Genomic DNA, 18,212 nt, shown 5'->3' with positions numbered 1-18,212 from the left:
GTGGGAAAAAGCTCCGTGGATTGACGGGCCTCTGGGCTGGGGCTTAGAGGTGAAGCACATCTCACCTGGGCACAGTGCAGGGGACAGGTCTTCTGAGGAGGGAACTGCTGGAGCCAGGCTCAGACGGCAGGGCCAGGTGTGTCCAGGGTCAGAGAACTCCAGTTTGACTGGGAGTTCTCAGAGTCTCCTTTGGTACTGGGACATCTGATGTGGTCACGAGGCCCAGGCCACAGACCGAACCCTCCTCTGTGTCCAGGAGGTCGGCAGGAGCCAGGAGGGGACATAGCGGCTTGGACTCCCCAGAAGCCACACTGGGGGCCCAGGAGATTCAGCTGTGAGGTGTGATGGAAGATGGGGCATGGATGTGCTCTGGCTGCACCTATGTTCTCAGGGCCCCCCGCCAAGCACTTCTCACCCCTCAAGCCAGGGGCCCCAACTGAAGTTTTGGGGGGAAGCCACAGCCCACAGCTGAGTGAAAAAACTGGGCACAGACTCTGATAGGAGCACACCCTGATTTTGTCAACCCATGTCAGTTTATTTTCCCTCACCCCAGAAAGTTCAAGGCAGAATTGAGCACAAGCTGAGGTCCAGGCTCTGAAAGAAATCCAGGTGTTCCCCTGTAGGAGCACGTCGTAAAACCAGCACACACTCCGGGCCCCAGATGCCCACTCCTTCCTACCAGGGGAGCCCATTCATGTTCTCGGTGAGAAGGCACCTCCCGGAGGTGGCCACCATGCAGCATCTGATGTGACTCAGTGCCCCTTAGGCCGCTGTGTCAGCTGGACCAGCTCCCTCCCATGCTCGAACTGCTGTTGGCCGCCTCATGGAGCAGGGACAGCTCCCACTCCAGGTCTTCAATCCTCTGAGCGAGGTGGACTCTCCTCACCTCCAGCTCCAGGGCCTGGTGGCTCTTCAGGGCCCAGGGTCCCAGCTTCTCTCCATATGGGCCACTTGTCTCCAGTGGGTGAAGTTTATCTTCCTGCCACTCACAAGGGGAGATGCTGGGAGCCACCTGGGAATGACAGATGCACAACATGGACAGGTGACCCCTGAACGCTCTCAGCTCACTCTATCCTGAGCCCTCTCTGTGGTCTTGGCCCTGACTTTTGTCATTTAGACACTCTCTAGGCACCAACATCCACCCCAAACATGGGAAGATGCCAGTGAGCTCCCTCCAGGGACTGACCTCATGATTAACAAATGAAGACACAGTGTTCACAAGTTTCTGTCACCACAGTAATGCACAACAGTGGCCAACTATATCATTATACAATTGTCATGTTTAATAATTTAGAATGATTATTGAATAATTAAATCTCAGCATATTTTATAATCCCTCATCTAATCCTAATTTTCCCTTCCTTAAAACCAGGGATATTTGTATAGAATGTATTTTTAAGGATGATCACCTGTTACTTTATCCTCAACGAGTCATGCTCTTCTGGCCCCTCAGTGCAGCTGAGGACAGGCTGCTGCACCTACCTAGTCCCTCTGCTGTCGAGCTACCTTCACGGCTGCCCGTCTGAGGTGGACGGAGGGCGGGTTCACAGAGGAACTGACCCCTCAGCTTAGAGCAAACGCTGTGGAGGAAGTCCAGATAAAGCTCAGGGCAAGAATGATTGGTGCGATGAGATGACAGGAAGCCAGCATCTGCATTTGGGTTTCCCGAGGGGACTCACCTCTGGGGCTCAGGGACCCTGGAAGGCCGTGAGAGACACAGTTCCCGCAGCCTCACTGGGAAGGGCATCTGTGCCTCTCGTGGCCAGTCCTTGGGCCACACCCTGCCTTGTCTGCTCACAAGAGAAATGTCCCCTCAGCTGTTTGTGAACACAGGTGCCCTTCCTTGTCGTTTCTGTACTGAGAGGTCAGTTTGACCAAGAAGAGTTGATATTCCAGATCTTCAGACATCAAGACCCAGATACCCACGATGTTCTCCTGAAACTCTCCATATTGAGGGACCAACCTGACTTTCCCTGCTGAGTAAGAATGAGAAGAAAACCTGCCCCTTGGCCCGGACTCCTGGGGTCACCGTGGCAGAGGGTGTTCCCTGGCAGGGGAAGAGGGGATTCTGTGGTATTTCAAGGTATCCCAGCCCAGACGCCCACACTGGGAAGGCGGATGTGAGAAGGTGCCTATCCATGCCCCTCCGCCACCCAGGGTGCTTCGCTAATTTTAGCAACGCACGGACGAGGCTGGGAAAAGTGAGGCCCTGGGCTTCGGTGTGAAAGTCCAGGGGCCCAGAACAGAGGATTAAACATGACCCGATAGCAAAGTGGGGACAGGACACACAGTTAGAGATAAATGACATAAAAGGTGCCAGAAACTTCAAGTCTGGTTGAATAGTATCTTATACAGTATGAAAACAATCAAACTGGTGAACTAACACCCAAAGACTGGCTGTCAGCTTTAGCAAATAAAGTTGGCTTTTTTGCTTTACTTTTTCTTTTTTTTTTTGAGACAGAGTCTCGCTTTGTTGCCCGGGCTAGAGTGAGTGCTGTGGCATCAGCCTAGCTCACAGCAACCTCAGACTTCTGGGCTTAAGCGATCCTCCTGCCTCAGCCTCCCGAGTAGCTGGGACTACAGGCATGCGCCACCATGCCCGGCTAATTTTTTCTATAGAGATTTTTAGTTGGCCATATAATTTCTTTCTATTTTTTTAGTAGTCATGGGGTCTCGCTCTTGCTGAGGCTGGTCTCGAACACCTGACCTCGAGCAATCCACCCGCCTCAGCCTCCCAGAGTGCTAGGACTACAGACGTGAGCCACCGCGCCCGGCCTTGCTTTACTTTTTCTATATTTTTAAGGAAATAAAGTTATCTTGAGCTCAGTGCAGACACAATGGCATGATCACTTCTATCTTTCATCCTCCTTTCTTCTCCATCCATTCATGTGTCTGCAGCTAGGACAGGGAACAGCCTGGATAGAAGATGCATCTTGCAGAAAGCTCCTGGTCCCAGAGGTGTGCACTATTAATTAGGCTACATCTACAACAGCCATTGTTAGTGCTCCTTTTCCATGCTCGTCCTCAGTATTTTCAGGCTGTGAATTTAGAGAGTTTCAACCTAATCTGACGGTGTGGGCTTCCCTGTCTCCAGCCCCAGCTCTAAGCTTTCCATTCATGAAACCAACAAAACAGAACCTGACTTTGACTGGCGGACATTCTGGTCAGAGCTGGCTATTGCAGTCCCAACACCTCTCTGTGGAAGGGGCCGTGACTCCATGGGTCCCACCCCCCTGGACACCTTAGGAGCTGAGATGCTCGTCTGCTGGGCTTACCACAAATGTGCTGCCTTCACCTGGGGGCAGTGGGTCTGGCTCATCCTCCTCTTTCTGGAGCTCCAGGGCTGGAGAAGAGAGCTGGAAGAACTCCTCATTCACCTCATGCACAGTGTCTTCCACATGCCATATCTTTCTCTAGAAACAAGGAACATGTGGTCTTTATTACTTTCATTTGTATTCTAAGATCATTGAAAATTTCTTGTGCTCCTACTCCATGATTGACAGCGGGGTCAGTGCAGGGCACACAGACTCAGAGTCAGGTGCTGCTCTCGGACAGCTGAGCATCTGAAGGCAAAGGAGCCAGACCTGCAGCCCAGCACAGCAAAGCAGTAAAGCTAATTGTAGAGAGATACACCAGGCACTGCAGGAGCAAAAAACAAGACACCTAGTCCAGGAAGGATGGTCAGGGAGAGCTTTCTGGAGGAGGGAATGTCTCAGCTGAATATTAAAAGTTGGACAGGAGTTAGCAGGGTGGAGAGAGGGAGAAGAGCATTTTAGGCATTTGGGTAAACACAGGCATGAGAGAGTATAGGTAACATTGATGTATTTGTCCATCTATTCATTTGTCCACCCATTCGTTCATCCATCCATTCATCTAACCTTTCATAAATGAACTGAACCATCCATCTACCCATATATCCATCTAGCCACCAACCCACTCAGTTATTTGTCCATCCATATATCCACCCATCTATCCACCCACCCACCCATTCTCTACCCAGCTATCTATCTATGCTTCCATCCATAAGTATAGAAAGACTTACTATGAACCCAGTGTGTATCAAGACAATGGTCAGTTATGGGACACTATTAGGGAACTTCCATGGAGTTTATAAGCTGTGAAGAAAGGCAGACATATGGCAAGAAATTACATGTGAAGGGGGTTATGTGAGTGGATGTTTGGGTTGCAGTGGGGATTAATTAAAGTTCATTTGGCAGTAGCATAGAATTTGTCAGGAAAAGTGTCAAGAGATGATGCTAGAGAAATGAGGGTGGCATGCTTTTCTTACATTGTGGGGTCATCTAAAGGCCAATTTGGTAGAACCTTTCTTATGAATAGAACCTTCATTTTCTAGGGAGGGTCAATTTGCCCAGCTGAAATATGATTTATCTCAGACTCTCCATAAGATAGAGATGATCATGTGGCCAGTTTTGGCCAAAAAGATGTAAAAGGCAGTGTTGCCGGCCTCTAAATGATGGCTTTGTTGTCAGGCTGGCCTCATAAAATGACTGCCAGCAGCACGCATGCTGGCTACTCCTTCACATCCAATGGCAGAGCAAAGGCCAAGGACAGTTGTTAGAACCGGTGGTTCTAAAACCATATGGTCTCAAGTTTCACTCTGACTGGGCCACCCCGATCCAATTTATGTAACTAGGAAAGTGCCATTCCCTGATTGACTTACATCTGCGTCAATCACTATGACAGGGAAATGGGATTATTCCAAGTGGTTTAGAGCAACCAGAGCCCTCCTCTGGATCTGAAGATGAGGTTTCCCCTTCTAAACACCATGGCTGTTGCTCGAAGGAACTGAAAATGGATGGTAGAACAACTTCAATGTTTGCTACAATTAAAAAAATAATTTTTAGCTATTTAGTGCAGTGTTCCTCGTTGCCTTTTTTTCATTTTAAAGTTATCACTTATTTTACTACATTAGACACTTTCCAAATAAAATATCATGCTTTAGCATCCACAGGCAGGCATAGCTTAGAGTGAATTAATGGAAGCCAAGACATTAGCAACAATTTCAGAATATCCAGGTTGGCGGTCTTGTCTTCTCTCTCCAATTCCCCTGATTTTTCTCTCCCTCCATTTTCTCAATGATCTTTTGTTTTCCCTTTCCTTCCACTTATAATCCTGTTTTTCTCCTCTCAATATGACTTTTAACATATGCAAACATAACTGGATGTATAGTTAGACATTTGCCTACCTCCCACAAGTTTAGCTAAAGCCTCAAAGCTGTTGACACAGGTGACAATGTCCTCCCACAGAGGAACTACACATGCCCTCTCAGGAGTTATTCAGAGGAAGCCAAAATCATCCATTGCTCATGTCCCCGGCATCCTGTGAAAGAGAAAAATAGAGATTCATTAGAAACACAGTTCTACAGAGGTGAATTTATAGGTAGAGATGAGACAGGGATGGTCTCACCCCCCCCCCCCAGAGCCAACTGAGGAAGACTTTCAAGTGACTCACTCAGAGAGTGCCGGTGCTTGGCAGAAGGGGGAGCTAGTATCTTATTCTCCAAATGGATATATACCAAGAGCCACAGTCTAGGAGTTTGGAGGGTGAAACAGGGGAAGAAAGAAGAGAGTAAAAGAACAAATATTGCCCATCCTTCCCACCGCTGAACCTCAAGGTTTAGGGGCAGGGTTGAGCTGGGCTGAGGGTGGAGAGCTTACAGGAAACCTTTAAGTTGTATGCAGGATGGAAAGTTGGACTGAACTGGGCTTCCTAATACCTGAAAACACCACTCTTCAATAATATCCCCAAAAGGCCCCGCCGAAGCTTTTTTCAAGAATTGAGAAAGAAAAGTCCAAAAGAATACCATTTTAAGTTAGTTGCGGAAACATTCCTTAAAATTTTACATTACCTTTTTAATGCGAAGAAAAAGGCAGTTTCCTAATTCTACCCTACTGAATTCAGTTATTTATTAAGCAGGAGGAGTGGCTGGCTGAGCCCACAGAGAGATGGAGCTGAGCTTCTCTGGCTTGTGCCCTGAACACCAGCAGGGGAGGAAGCCCAGCACTGCTGGGCACAGAGCAGAACGTACGTAAACAGCTCACTGCCCCTGGGAAATGGCAAATATTTAGCACATATGAAATATTTCAATTTCAGAATCCTGACAAGCAGAATTGTAATATACATAATATCCAAATTACTTCTGACTGGTAGAACTGTGTAGAATAAAGTAGAATTTTTCCGTTGAGTCTTTTGTCAAAACATGCAATTACCTTCCTCTAGGAAAAGAAATTCACTTGGGATCAATGAAATCAGCCTTAAGAGTGTAGAGAATGTATTTGAACAAAATTATTATTAGCCTAAAATGAATATGGATAAATACCTGATACAAAATAATCACCAAGGCCCGGCACGGTGGCTCACGCCTATAATCCTAGCACTCTGGGAGGCCAAGGTGAGAGGATTGCTGGAGCTCAGGAGTTCAAGACCAGCTTGAGCGAGAGCCAGACCCCCTCTGTACTAAAAATAGAAAAATTAACTGGGCATAGCGTCTGTAGTCCCAGCCACTCTGGAGGCTGCACCAGGAGGATCGTTTGAGCTCAGCAGTTTGAGGCTGTGGTGAGCTATGACGAGGCCATTGCACTCTAGCCCAGGTGACAGAGAGAAACCCTGTCTCAAACAAAACAAACAAAAAAACCCCACATTACTCACTTGGTATGATTTATACTCAAAAAATCCCTATCAATTTGAATCCATTATATTTGAAATCTCCAAACAACTTTCAAATATTGAAAAAAGACACATGCCAGAGCTCCTGCCTAATAACTTCCAAAGTGGAGAGTTTATGGATAATTCATTCTAACATTCCGTAAGCAGGTAGCATACCCGCGTACATTATGACGGTGGAAAACATGAAAGGGAAAAGCCAGCGACAGCACTGCTTATTCACAGTCAGCACAGCAGTGGGCTGGTGACAGTTTTCTAGGTGACTCTCAGGGAGGCTCCAAACCGGCGGCGCTGGGTCAACGTGATTCCTTAACCCTGGCCCTTACAACTACACACCACTGTGATGCGCTCCGAAGCTGATTACAAAAGCCTGACTGCTTGGGCACATCAAGTACTTGGGCGTCCTTTTATATTTTTCTCCCACAGAACACGAAGCCTGACACCTGAAACTCGTCTAACCTTGTTCGGGGGCTTTGGAGTTTTTATTACTTTTAAAGCCCACTGGGCATAGATTCAGTTTCGTGTGTGCTGTGTATGCAAGACCAACCCATCTCCCGCATGCACGGGGAAGAACGCCTGACAATCAAGCGGCTCCGTCTCCCGAGTAACTTTTTTATCGGTTAGTCCTGAAATTTCCACAGGCAGCAAACGTCAAGCACCGGCCTGGCCACGCGCACAGACCGGGCCCTGGCGCCTCCCGGGCGGATCTGTCCACCCTGGTCCCGCCCGGCCCAGCTCCGGCCCAGCCCCGGCCCGCTCCGCCCGGGGCCCTGACCCGCGCCCCCCTCGCTGGCCCCGGCGCAGCAGGGCGCCTCGTCGCGAGCGCGGGGCTCCCCCGACCGCCCGCCGCGCGTGTCCCGAAGCCGTCCCTGCCCGCGCCCGCCCGCCGTCCCCACCCGGGTCGCACCCACGCCTGGCCTGGCGGCCGCACCCCGGTCCCCCATCCGAGGCCCCCGCAACTCCCCCAGAGGCCGCGCCCGGAGCCCGTCAGCGCTCCCGGAAGGGGGTCCCGCGGGGGACTGAGCTCGCAGCGTCCTCTCCTCTCCAGACACCTTCTCCTCCAGCCGCGCTCACCTGGCCGGCTCCCGCCGAGGGGCCGCCCGCCCGCACCCTGGGCCGCGGCGAGAGCGGGGCTCGGTGGGTCCGCAGTCGTCAGGGCGCGGGGCGGGGGCTCCCTCCCGCCGGTCAGGCCCGCCCTTGAGTTTGACCTTTCCCCCCAGCCTGGCTGTGGGGAGGGGCCGAGCGGGCTCGTGCATGTCTCTGTGTGCGTGCGCGCTACCGGGCAAGGGGCCAGGGTCGCTCCCCGATGCCGGCGTCATTGCCATGGCAACGGCAGCCCATACCCCCCCCAGTTTTCCAATTCCTGTCCCCGCCCACCGTGTGCGTCCCTGGGCCTCTTGTGCTCTCTCACAGGAATGCACGCACTCTCAGAGCACTGGGGCGTTGGGAGGTCATCTGGGCCTCCTCGCTCCCGGTCCCTCTATCTCCGCCTCTCGAAGTTCGACCAATCCGGTGAGAAGGAGGTGTGGGCGGGGCGGGCTCGGCTCCCAGAGAGGTGTGAAAAATTTCCCGATGCCGAGTGAAAACTGTTCCAGAGCGACAGAGCATGTCCAGTAGCAAAAGGGCGCGCTGGAGGCCAGTTTAGGGAAGAAGAGGAGGTGGCGGCATTGGGGTAGGTGAGAGAAATGTTAGGGCAGGTACTCTGCTGTCAGATTCGGACCCTGTGGATTGGAATGTAGCTCCGCCGCCGTCTGGCTGTGTGACCTGGGGCGTGCTCCTTAAACACTGAACTGCACGTCCCGGGTAAAACGGGGTTGGTGAGTAAAATCGACCGCTGTTCTTCCAAGGATCGAAAGAGAGAATGTGGGAAACGCCTCACCTGGCAAAGGGTAGAACCTAAATGCCTGGGTATTTTTATGGAGCCCACATCCTCCGTATTTCACAGATGGAGGGGACAGGGGACTTAGTCAAAACTTAAGGGACTCGTTCCAGGTCAGGTAGTGGCAGAGAGCCAGGCTTCCAGTTCAGTAATCCTCGTCCTACGTAGCCTGTCTTGTGCGGGGGCATCACAAATCCCGTGTGATCTGTGCGTCACTTCGTAGTCTTGCCTCCTTCCCAGCCCCGCGAAGGTTTAAAATTCCGCACATAGGGTTGAACAGCTTTGGGGCAACTTTTAGAAATTCAGCTTCTGAATTTGCCCCTGAACGACCAGCAGAACGGTGCTTTCCTCAATTCCCTTGGGGCCGCTGCATTTCTTCTAAAGTTTTGGTTAAAGCGTAAACACAGTAGCAGGGACCTCCAGGACCTCCACAATCCCTAGCTAGTGGAGGGAAGGTAACTCGGTTAACCAACATTTACCTAACATCCACCAAGCAGCAAATGTATTGAGCACCCTAATGCTTACCCACACCCTAATCCCTAACCCTAACCCTAGTTCTAACCCTAACCCATTCACCATTGTTTCTTAGGCCTGAGTACTACTCCATGGTATACATATACCACATTTTATTAACCCACTCATGTATTCACGTGCACTTGGGTTGTTAACACCTCTTCGCAATTGTGAATTTTGCTGCAATAAACATTTGAATGCAGATGTCTTTTTTATAGAATATCTTTTGTTCTTTTGGGTAGATGCCCAGTAATGGGATTGCTGGATCAAATGGTAGGTCTATTTGGATCTCTTTGAGATATCTCCATATTGCTTACAACAGCGATTGCACTAATTTGCAGTCCCACCAGCACTGTATGAGTGTTCCTATCTCTCTGCATCCACACCAACATGTATTGTTTTGGGACTTTTTGATAAAGGCCATTCTCACTGGAGTTAAGTGATATCTGATTGTGGTTTTGATTTGCATTTCCCTGATGGTTAGAGATGTTGAGCACTTTTTATATGTTTGCTGGTCATTATTCTGTCTTTTGAAAAGTTTCTGTTCATGTCCTTTGCCCATTTATTGATGGGGTTGTTTGATTTTTCCATGTTGATTTTCTTAAGTTCTATATAGATTCTTGTTACCAGCCCTTTATTGGATGTATAGAAAGCAAATATTTTCTCCCATTTTGTAGGCTGTCTATTCACTCTAATGACAGTTTCCTTGGCTGTGCAAAAGCTTTTTAATTTGATCAGATCCAATTTATTTATTTTGGTTGCTGTTGTGATTGCTTTGGGGATCTTCTTCATAAATCCTTTACCTAGGCCAATGTCTAAGAGACTTCCCAACATTTCTTCCAGAATTCTTAAGATTTCATGCCTTAGGTTTAAGTCTTTTATCCAATGTGAGTTGATTTTTGTGAGAGGTGGGGATCTAATTTTAATCTTCTATGTGTGGATATCCAGTTTTCCCAGCACCACTTATTGAATAGAAATTCTTTTCTGCAATGTATGCTTTTGTGTGCTTTGTCGAAGATTAGATGACAATATGAGGATGGTATTATATCTGGGATCTCCGTCCTATTCCAAAAGTCTGTATCTCTGTTCTTGCGCCAGTACTATACTGTTTTGGCTGCTATAGCCTTGTAGTAAAGATTGAAGTCTGGCAGACTGATGCCTCCCAATTTGTTCTTTTTGCTTAAGATTGCTTTGGCTATACAAGGTCTTCTCTGGTTCCAGAAGCAGTGTAGAATTATTTTTCCTAAATCTGTAAAGGATGATGGTGGAATTTTGATATGGATTGCATTAATTGTACAGATCACTTTAAGTAGAATGGACATTTTAACAATATTGATTCTACCAATCCATGAACACGGTAGGGATTTCCATCTGTGCACATCCTCTACACTTTCTCAGTGTTTCATAGGTTCACCCTATACATATCTCTCACCTCGTTATATATATTGTTAAATAATTAATTTTCTTTGATGCTATTGTGAAAGGTGTTACATTTTTTATTTCATTTTTGGCTTGACTGTTATTGGCATATATGAATACCATTGATTTTTGTGCATTAAGTTTGTATCCTGAGACTTCACTAAATTTATATATCAATTCCAGGGGTCTCTTGTTTGAATCCTTGAGATTTTCTAGGTATAATAGCATATCATCAGCAAAGAGTGAGAGTTTGACTTCTTCTGCCCCTGATCAGACACCCTTAATTCCCTTCTCTTGTCTGATTGCTATGACAAGCACTTCCAGCACTATGTTGAATAGAAATGGAGGTAGTGGGCAAACTTGTCTGGTTCCAGTGCTAAGTGGGAATGCTTTCAATTTTTCCCCTTTCAGTATGATATTGGCTGTGGGTTTATCATATATGGCCTTAATAATTTTAAGGAATGTTCCATCTATGCCTATTTTGTTAAGAGTTTTTAACATAAAAGTGCACTGTATTTTATCAAATGATTTTTCTGCATCTATTGAGAGAATCATATGGTCTTTATTCTTTCTTTATTTATGTGGTAAATTACATTTATAGATTTGCATATGTTGAACCATCCCTGCATCCCTGGGATAAAGTGGACCCCACCCCCTGGTCATGATGAATTACTTTTGTAAATGCTCTTGGATTTGGTTTGCTAAAATTTTGTGGAGGATTTTTGCATCTATATTCACCAGTGATTTTCATCTGTAGTTTTCTTTCTTTTGCTACATCTTTTCCTGGCTTTGGCATCAAGGTGATATTGGCTTCACAGAATGAGGTGGGGAGGATATCATCCTTCTCAATGTTGTTGAATAATTTCTGCAGTATAGGTGTGAGTTCTTCTTTGTAAGTTTGGTAAAATTCAGATGTGAATCCATCTGGTCTGGAACATTTTTTTCTTGTTGGAAGACTTTTAATTGCTGCTTCAATTTCTGTGCTTGATATTGGTCTGGTCAGGAATTCTATTTTTTTCTGATTGAGCCTAGGTATGTTCTGTGTAAGCATTTGGAACTTGAAACTTTTCTCTAACTTTAAGACTGTTTCCAAAAGTTAATCAGAAATAAACAAATGAAGGAATGAATGATCAGAAAAATGAAAAGCCTTAGGCAAATTTTATTTCTCCAAGAAGAAAGAGTCATATAAATCAGTGCTTAAAATTAAAATTATAAACAGCTAACATTTTGGCAGTCTGAGGATGTAAAACTGGCTTTCATTTGCAAGACCTACTTAAAAGTCTTTCACATTGTATATTTTTTTTAAAAAAAAATTGGCACATATTTCCATGATGCTTTCTAAAGAATGTCTTCATTTAGATTTGACTCATCAGTGAATCTAGAGAAGAAGCTCTTCCACAGGAGAATATCCAGCAGCATCTGGAAAGGAAAGACAGAGTATTCTTTACCTAACAGATTTCATTGGAACTAAGTGAAAGTGAGTAAAAAAGAGTCAAGAAGTTTATCAGCATGTTAATAATAAAAAATATGTATGTACAAATGTAATATAAAATTATTATTAAATATAATTTGCCTGTAGTTGCACATTGAATTAATTGTCATTGTGGTTAGGTATCAGAGCTTCTGCTTTTCTGAGTCTTCATTCACTTACTCAACAACCATGTGCTAAGGTACTATGACAAGCACTGGTATACAAGGTAAGGATGATAGAGCCACATCATTGACCTCGATAATCATATAGTATACTATGAAAAACAAAACAGACAAATAGGCAATTTCCATGCAGAGTCATAGAGACTATAACAAGTTTAAAAGAAGGCACAATTGGAACACACAGAAGGGCCATATGTCTAAGTCTTCTCTCCAACACTATAAACTTTTTGATGCAGTGATATGGAAGTTGATAGCTGAGAGACAAGGAAAATGTGTGCCAGATAGAGGGCAGCAGCAAATGCAAAGTGCTGGATGTGAGGAGGAATGCTGTAGAATTCTAAGTAGTGGAGTTTAGTGAGATGCTACGGCAAAGGGGCAGAGTAGGTACGTGGTAAGAGATAAGGCTGAATAAACTAACAAGAACCACATTAATATGGGTGCTTTCTCCCATGCTAAGAAATATGGAACTTTTTCTGAGGGCAAAAGTACACCAATGATATAGTGAATGACTCATTTACAGTGTCACCCGTCAGGTGACTGCATGTGAACTGCAAGTGCTTGGCTAAATGTTGCTAGTGAATCTGGGGTCTTTTGGCCTGAAGTTGCTAACCTAAAGGTAGAAAGTTGATGATGCCTTGGTTTTCTGAGAATAGTTCCAGTGTGCTGGGTGACACACTGACAGATTCATGAGGATGGCAGGAGTAAATAAAGTGTAGAGCCAGAAAAAAAAAAAGTTACATACACTTCATGAGATTTGTAAAAAGCTATGAAACATGATGATGCAATCACGAGGCACAAGTATACTCTTCAGTATGAATGCTAGTGTTTTCACGTCTTTAATTACATGTGTGGATGAGGAAATATTTAATGCAGTATCTATTAACCAAACAATAGAGAGGAAAGCCACTTGTTTTTTACAGTTGATCTCAGAAATCATTTTGTTAATCTCAATTTCATTCATAAAATTTGACAGGATACCTTCTTCCAGTTCTATAGTTATTTCTTCATAATATTCCTGCCGCATCTCAAATAAGTCAAATACTATTTATAATATTTAGGTAAATCAGATATATTTTCATGAGACGATTGCAAAGACTAAACTTCACTTGAGAAGTGCTTAAATAGAAAAATAATCACAGAAATAAAATAAAATTCCTATTTATTTACATGCAGACAATAGAGAATATATATGTGTGATGCTACTTACATTCATCTAATAAAAAGCACAATTAATATTGGTCTATTGAATATACATCATTTCAAAAGGGTAGCATTTTCTCTTATTAGTACAAAGGGTGCAGAATTCAAGTAAGATTTTCGCATGAATGTGTTACTTTGTAATTCTTAGAAAAATCCTGCCTTTTATATAAAAGTATGATGAGTCCTTCTCACTTTGATGGATTTTTCCTTAAAATTAAGTTGCTATAGTCCACTTCTAGAAAATTAAAATTTTAAAATATGCTTTATGCTGCTAACTTTTTAGCTCAAAATCTTAAATATACACATGAGGAAAGTGGCACTATCATAATGTCATGTGAATATTGTGGCAGAGATTAAATAAAAATATTTTGCTGTCTGTATTATGACTAACGTTTTTTCATATGAACACAAAGAGTTCATAAAATTTGCTTGAAAAAAGGAAAAATATGCATTACAGCCAGTTTTCAAACCTAGTTTCTTAGATTCATGATCTTCTAGAATTAGAATAAGGCAAAAAATATATGGTTCTTTAATTGTTACTTTGATTTATTTTCAGAAATTAGTACCAAGTTTCTGAAACATCTGACTACTTATAGATGCAATTATCTACTTGTTTATGAAATGTGTGAAAACATTTCAAACTATATTGTAAATGTTCTCATCTAGAAGTTTCTTATTTAAATCTTTTATATAAAAGATATTGTCCCTCTATCCTCCTGCCTAAGCCTCCCAAGTAGCTGGCACTGCCGTATGCACTACCGTGCTGAGCCTTTAAAATTCTCCCCCTAGTCAAAAATGGTGAAACATTGAACAAATATCTTAAACTGGGTCAAGTATACTTGAACTATTTTTTTTTCCTAAACAGCTCTACAATTACCATAGCTTTTCATTGTTGAATACATTTTGAGATTTTCCAGAAATAGATTCTTTGGTGAAATCAAATTTTGGATTGGGATGCTCTTCTTACATCTTCAGGGGACATGGGCACCATGTTTGGCATTCCATGGAGTTCTGGGTAGGAAGAATATAATTGATTCTGTTTGGTCATCATTGCTGTTTAAAGACTCTTGATGGTCTTTGCAATCATAGTCACAATCATTCAAATGATACCAACACAGAGAGACAAAAGTGAATGCCATTTTAAAAATTCAAATATTTGCTTGATTTAACTATTTAAAAAGTGCTGTGCAATTGCCCATCAACAGGCACATTTTACAGAATTGAGATAAAAATGGTATAATTATCATGGGGATTAAAGATGTATTACTACTTATGTGTAAGAAAAAGACAAATCTTTTAATTTAAAAAGAGAAGTTAATCTTTGTAGTTCTACAGGTTTATTTAATTCATAAAGCTTATTTATCTTGGATTCTTATAAATAATAAACATCCAGATGTGGTTAAGTGTTTGCATGCCAATCATTCCCTTATGATTAAGGGTGGAAAATTTGATATGGTAGAGGAAAACCTTAAAAGTGTTATGAATCACAACCACAGTCAAACTAAAATCAATTAGAAGGAAGCCAAAGCACCTCTCAATATACTTTCTGTTATTAGCCAATAAGATTCAATCTCTAAAATTTAACTTAAATGCAGCTTTTAAAGAAATTTAAAAAGCGTCATTTTCATTACATATATTGAATAGCATTAATATTACTACATGGGTATCTCTTAAAAATGAGAGCTGCAGGGACTTTAAGAAAATGGAAAAATTTCTCTTTCCTCTCTTTATTAACACAGAAAATTATAACCTTTACTTAGCATGCATAGGTCCTTTAAAAAACTCAGTATTTCACCAAATAAAAACAAGTATTATATCAGAATTCGGAAACCCAAAGGAAAGAAGATAATATAACTAACCTCACTCAAGTTGTTCTTCATGCCGGTATGTGAAGTCCATGGGCAGGAAAAAGAGAACGTTGAGTATTCTTTTGAAGTAAATTCTCTGTGAAGACCTAAACCATTATTAAGATTGCCACCAGGAGGTGACTATAGGACTGTCCATGAGTGGTAAAGAAAGTTCTGGTCTCCTGTCTCCACAAAAAGATTGCTACTGAATGCTGCTAGTCTCTCAGTAGTTCTGTGAAGACTGCAAAAGACAAAGTTTAGTAGTTCATTTTTTTCCTAAATGATTCCTCAGTGATTATATTTTTAAAAAGTGACCTTGAGAGAAAATGGAATTTCCCACTAAATAGTGTTTTAACTCGGAAAATGTGTCACAGCATGCCGACTCTGTGCAGTTATAGTTTTGCAATTGTTCTAAAGAAGTATAAGCATTCCTAGGGGAATGTCTGAAAATAGTAATTCAAATGAAGTAAGGAGCAGAGAGAAATGTCTAACAATAATGTGAGGCTTAACAGGTAACACTTGCTGCCTTCTGGAATGGATCTATTTATAACATTCTTGAGGGTGTCATTAGAAATACTTGTATTTAAAGGGTTAGTAAGTGAAACATTACTAACCTATTGGAAATATGTTATTAGCTTGACTATAATGGCCATTCACTATGTGTAAGTAGATCAAAACACAACATTGTACTCCTTAGATACATACAGTAAAATGCTTATCACTAAGAAAAGGTAGAAATTATTGTATTTAGTAAGGCAGTATAAAGAAGTTAATATACTGAGTGCCAGAAACCACCAAGAGTAGCTGCAGTAATTGACTCTTTTGGTTTACTTTGTAATCTTTCAAAAAGTAGATAAACTATTTAGGGACTGGTAACAAGCAATTTTATAACAGCATCATTGTCTAAATTATAAGACTTCAAAAATACTTAGCTGAAAGCCTATTAGGTCAGGTTAATGACATGAGAATATTAAGGGGAAAGAAAGTCATAATAAAACAAAAAAGATGGAGAGATATAAACTGTTCTGGACTACCATTAAAATTATAGTATGTACTTAGCTTTCATGTCCCACTAATGTCATAAACCTGTCTCACTAAAAAGCATGTTTTCAAGGCAAATTAATGAACTAAATTTATTTTCTATTCCATACTTTGACTTACTTTTTAATTTTGTTTGACAAGTATTTTCTAGCTTCCAAGTCTAATTGATAGAGGTGCCTGTATTTTCCCAATTCAATATAATGAAAGACTTCTCAAGAAGTTTTCCTGTTGGAGACTTCAGATTCAAGATCTTTCATTCTGAGTTCCATCTGACTTCTAAGTGAAGTTCTCTGTATTCTTCAGATGCTGCTTGTGCCTGAATCAAATTAAAAGGATACATTTTTAGCAGTGACAACCTGAACAATTCTTGCATATTTGTTTCCTTCACTTTTAAATCAGACAGCCATTTTATTTTATTTTATTTTATTTTATCTTAAATTTTCAAGACAATGTCTCCTTCTGTCACCCAGGTTGGAGTGCAGTGGCCCAATCATAGTTCACTGCAGCCTCAAATTCCTGAGCTCCACCAATCCTCCTGCCTCTACCTCCTGAGTAGCTGGGACTGCAGGTGTGCACCACCATGCCTGGCAAATTTTATTACTTTTTGTAGAGATCAGGTCTCATTATGATGCCCAGGCTGGTATCAAACTCCTGGCCTCAAGTGATCCTCCCACCTCAACCACCCTGGGAGGCATGAGCCACTACACCCAACCTCAGAGAGCAATTTTAAATATGTGACAAAAGAAGCTGAGGTTTAAAACATTTAACATCAATTGTCAACTAAATTGATAATTTCATCTGGCTTATAAAGAATTGAATCATTCCTCAATTACTACTTATGTGATCTGATAATCCAAAGAAAAATAGGAGTAATTTAAAATTTTAAAATTTGAACAATTTAACAGAAATACAATTCAAGAATATGGTACAATTTCTAAATCACAATTTTTTTCTTTTCCTAATAGTCTTCTTTTATGCTAACTGGCCCAAATAATCCAATGATTCTCTAAGGAGTATCAGCCTTCTCAAAGATCCATTTAGTTACAATGATGACAGAAACTAAAAAAGCTAAAGGGAGCAACAGAGGCAACCTTCCTTCTAGAAATCTACAAATCCAATTGCTGTAATGGAAACAGAGGAAACACACACAATGTACACATCAAAAATATAATGTGCAGTGAAATAAAGTAAGTGCATTTCACACTTAACTAACCTGTAAAAATAGATTGACTTGTTTGAATTTTTCTACAATACCTTTCTTGTGCTTTCTTCAATCTCTCACTTATAGTGTTCAACTTCACCACATTGAAAGCGCAAAAATCCTGTGGTGCTGGATGAAGGTTGGAGATATCAGTATATAAAGAGATGAATATACAGATTATATAGAGATATAAGTATAACCATGGGTTCATACACACACAAATTTTCTAGTTCTGACTGCCAAGAAGCAATGAAAATAAATCTTGGTTTCTATTTTTTTATCCTTCATTTTATTAGTTTTTTTTATTTCTTGGTTTCTAAATAACATTTTCAACTATAAGGAATCAGGTCTTTGGAGAAATGATTGATTCTAGGACCAGGCCAATGAAAATACCAGATGATCCTGGAGCATCCTGTGGTGCCAAAAACAAATTTAAAAAGTGTCCAAGAACAAAAGGAGAGGGCAGGTCAAAGAGGCATAGAGCTTACCTGAACAAGCTACCAATTGCCAAAGCTAGCACTATCTGAGCAACAACAAGAAATAGTGTGATATTGGGGGGTTATAATCCAAAGTGAAATATAAATATACATGAGTCATACTAATAAAAATAATATGATGGATAAATAAATGGGAGAGAGGAATCACCTTTCCTATGGAAGAGTTTCCAATAATTTATGTAGAAAACATGGGGAAATAGGAAATCACTATTAGAACACCACAGCAGTAGTCGCTGCAGGCAAGATCCAAAGTCGGATCGATATTATTGGGTGAAACC

At 42.4% G+C, this 18,212-nt stretch overlaps 1 protein-coding gene across 1 annotated transcript in view; it reads right to left on the bottom strand.

Moving 5' to 3' along the window:
* Positions 1-11,639: 11,639 nt before the first annotated feature.
* Positions 11,640-18,212, bottom strand: part of LOC123629265 (ankyrin repeat domain-containing protein 26-like) — a 53,248-nt gene continuing 46,675 nt past the window's right edge. The window contains exons 11-14 of the mRNA XM_045539099.1: positions 17,491-17,566; positions 16,357-16,552; positions 15,208-15,436; positions 11,640-11,914 (exon numbers count right to left, since the gene is read on the bottom strand). Of these exons, the coding sequence (XP_045395055.1) occupies positions 16,513-16,552; positions 17,491-17,566 (116 nt within the window). The 3' untranslated portion in view covers positions 11,640-11,914; positions 15,208-15,436; positions 16,357-16,512. The remainder of the gene's footprint in view (positions 11,915-15,207; positions 15,437-16,356; positions 16,553-17,490; positions 17,567-18,212) is intronic.

Source organism: Lemur catta, unplaced genomic scaffold, assembly GCF_020740605.2.
Source record: "Lemur catta isolate mLemCat1 unplaced genomic scaffold, mLemCat1.pri scaffold_106_ctg1, whole genome shotgun sequence".
NCBI lineage: Eukaryota > Metazoa > Chordata > Mammalia > Primates > Lemuridae > Lemur > Lemur catta.
This window is presented reverse-complemented; position numbering and strand designations above follow the sequence as displayed.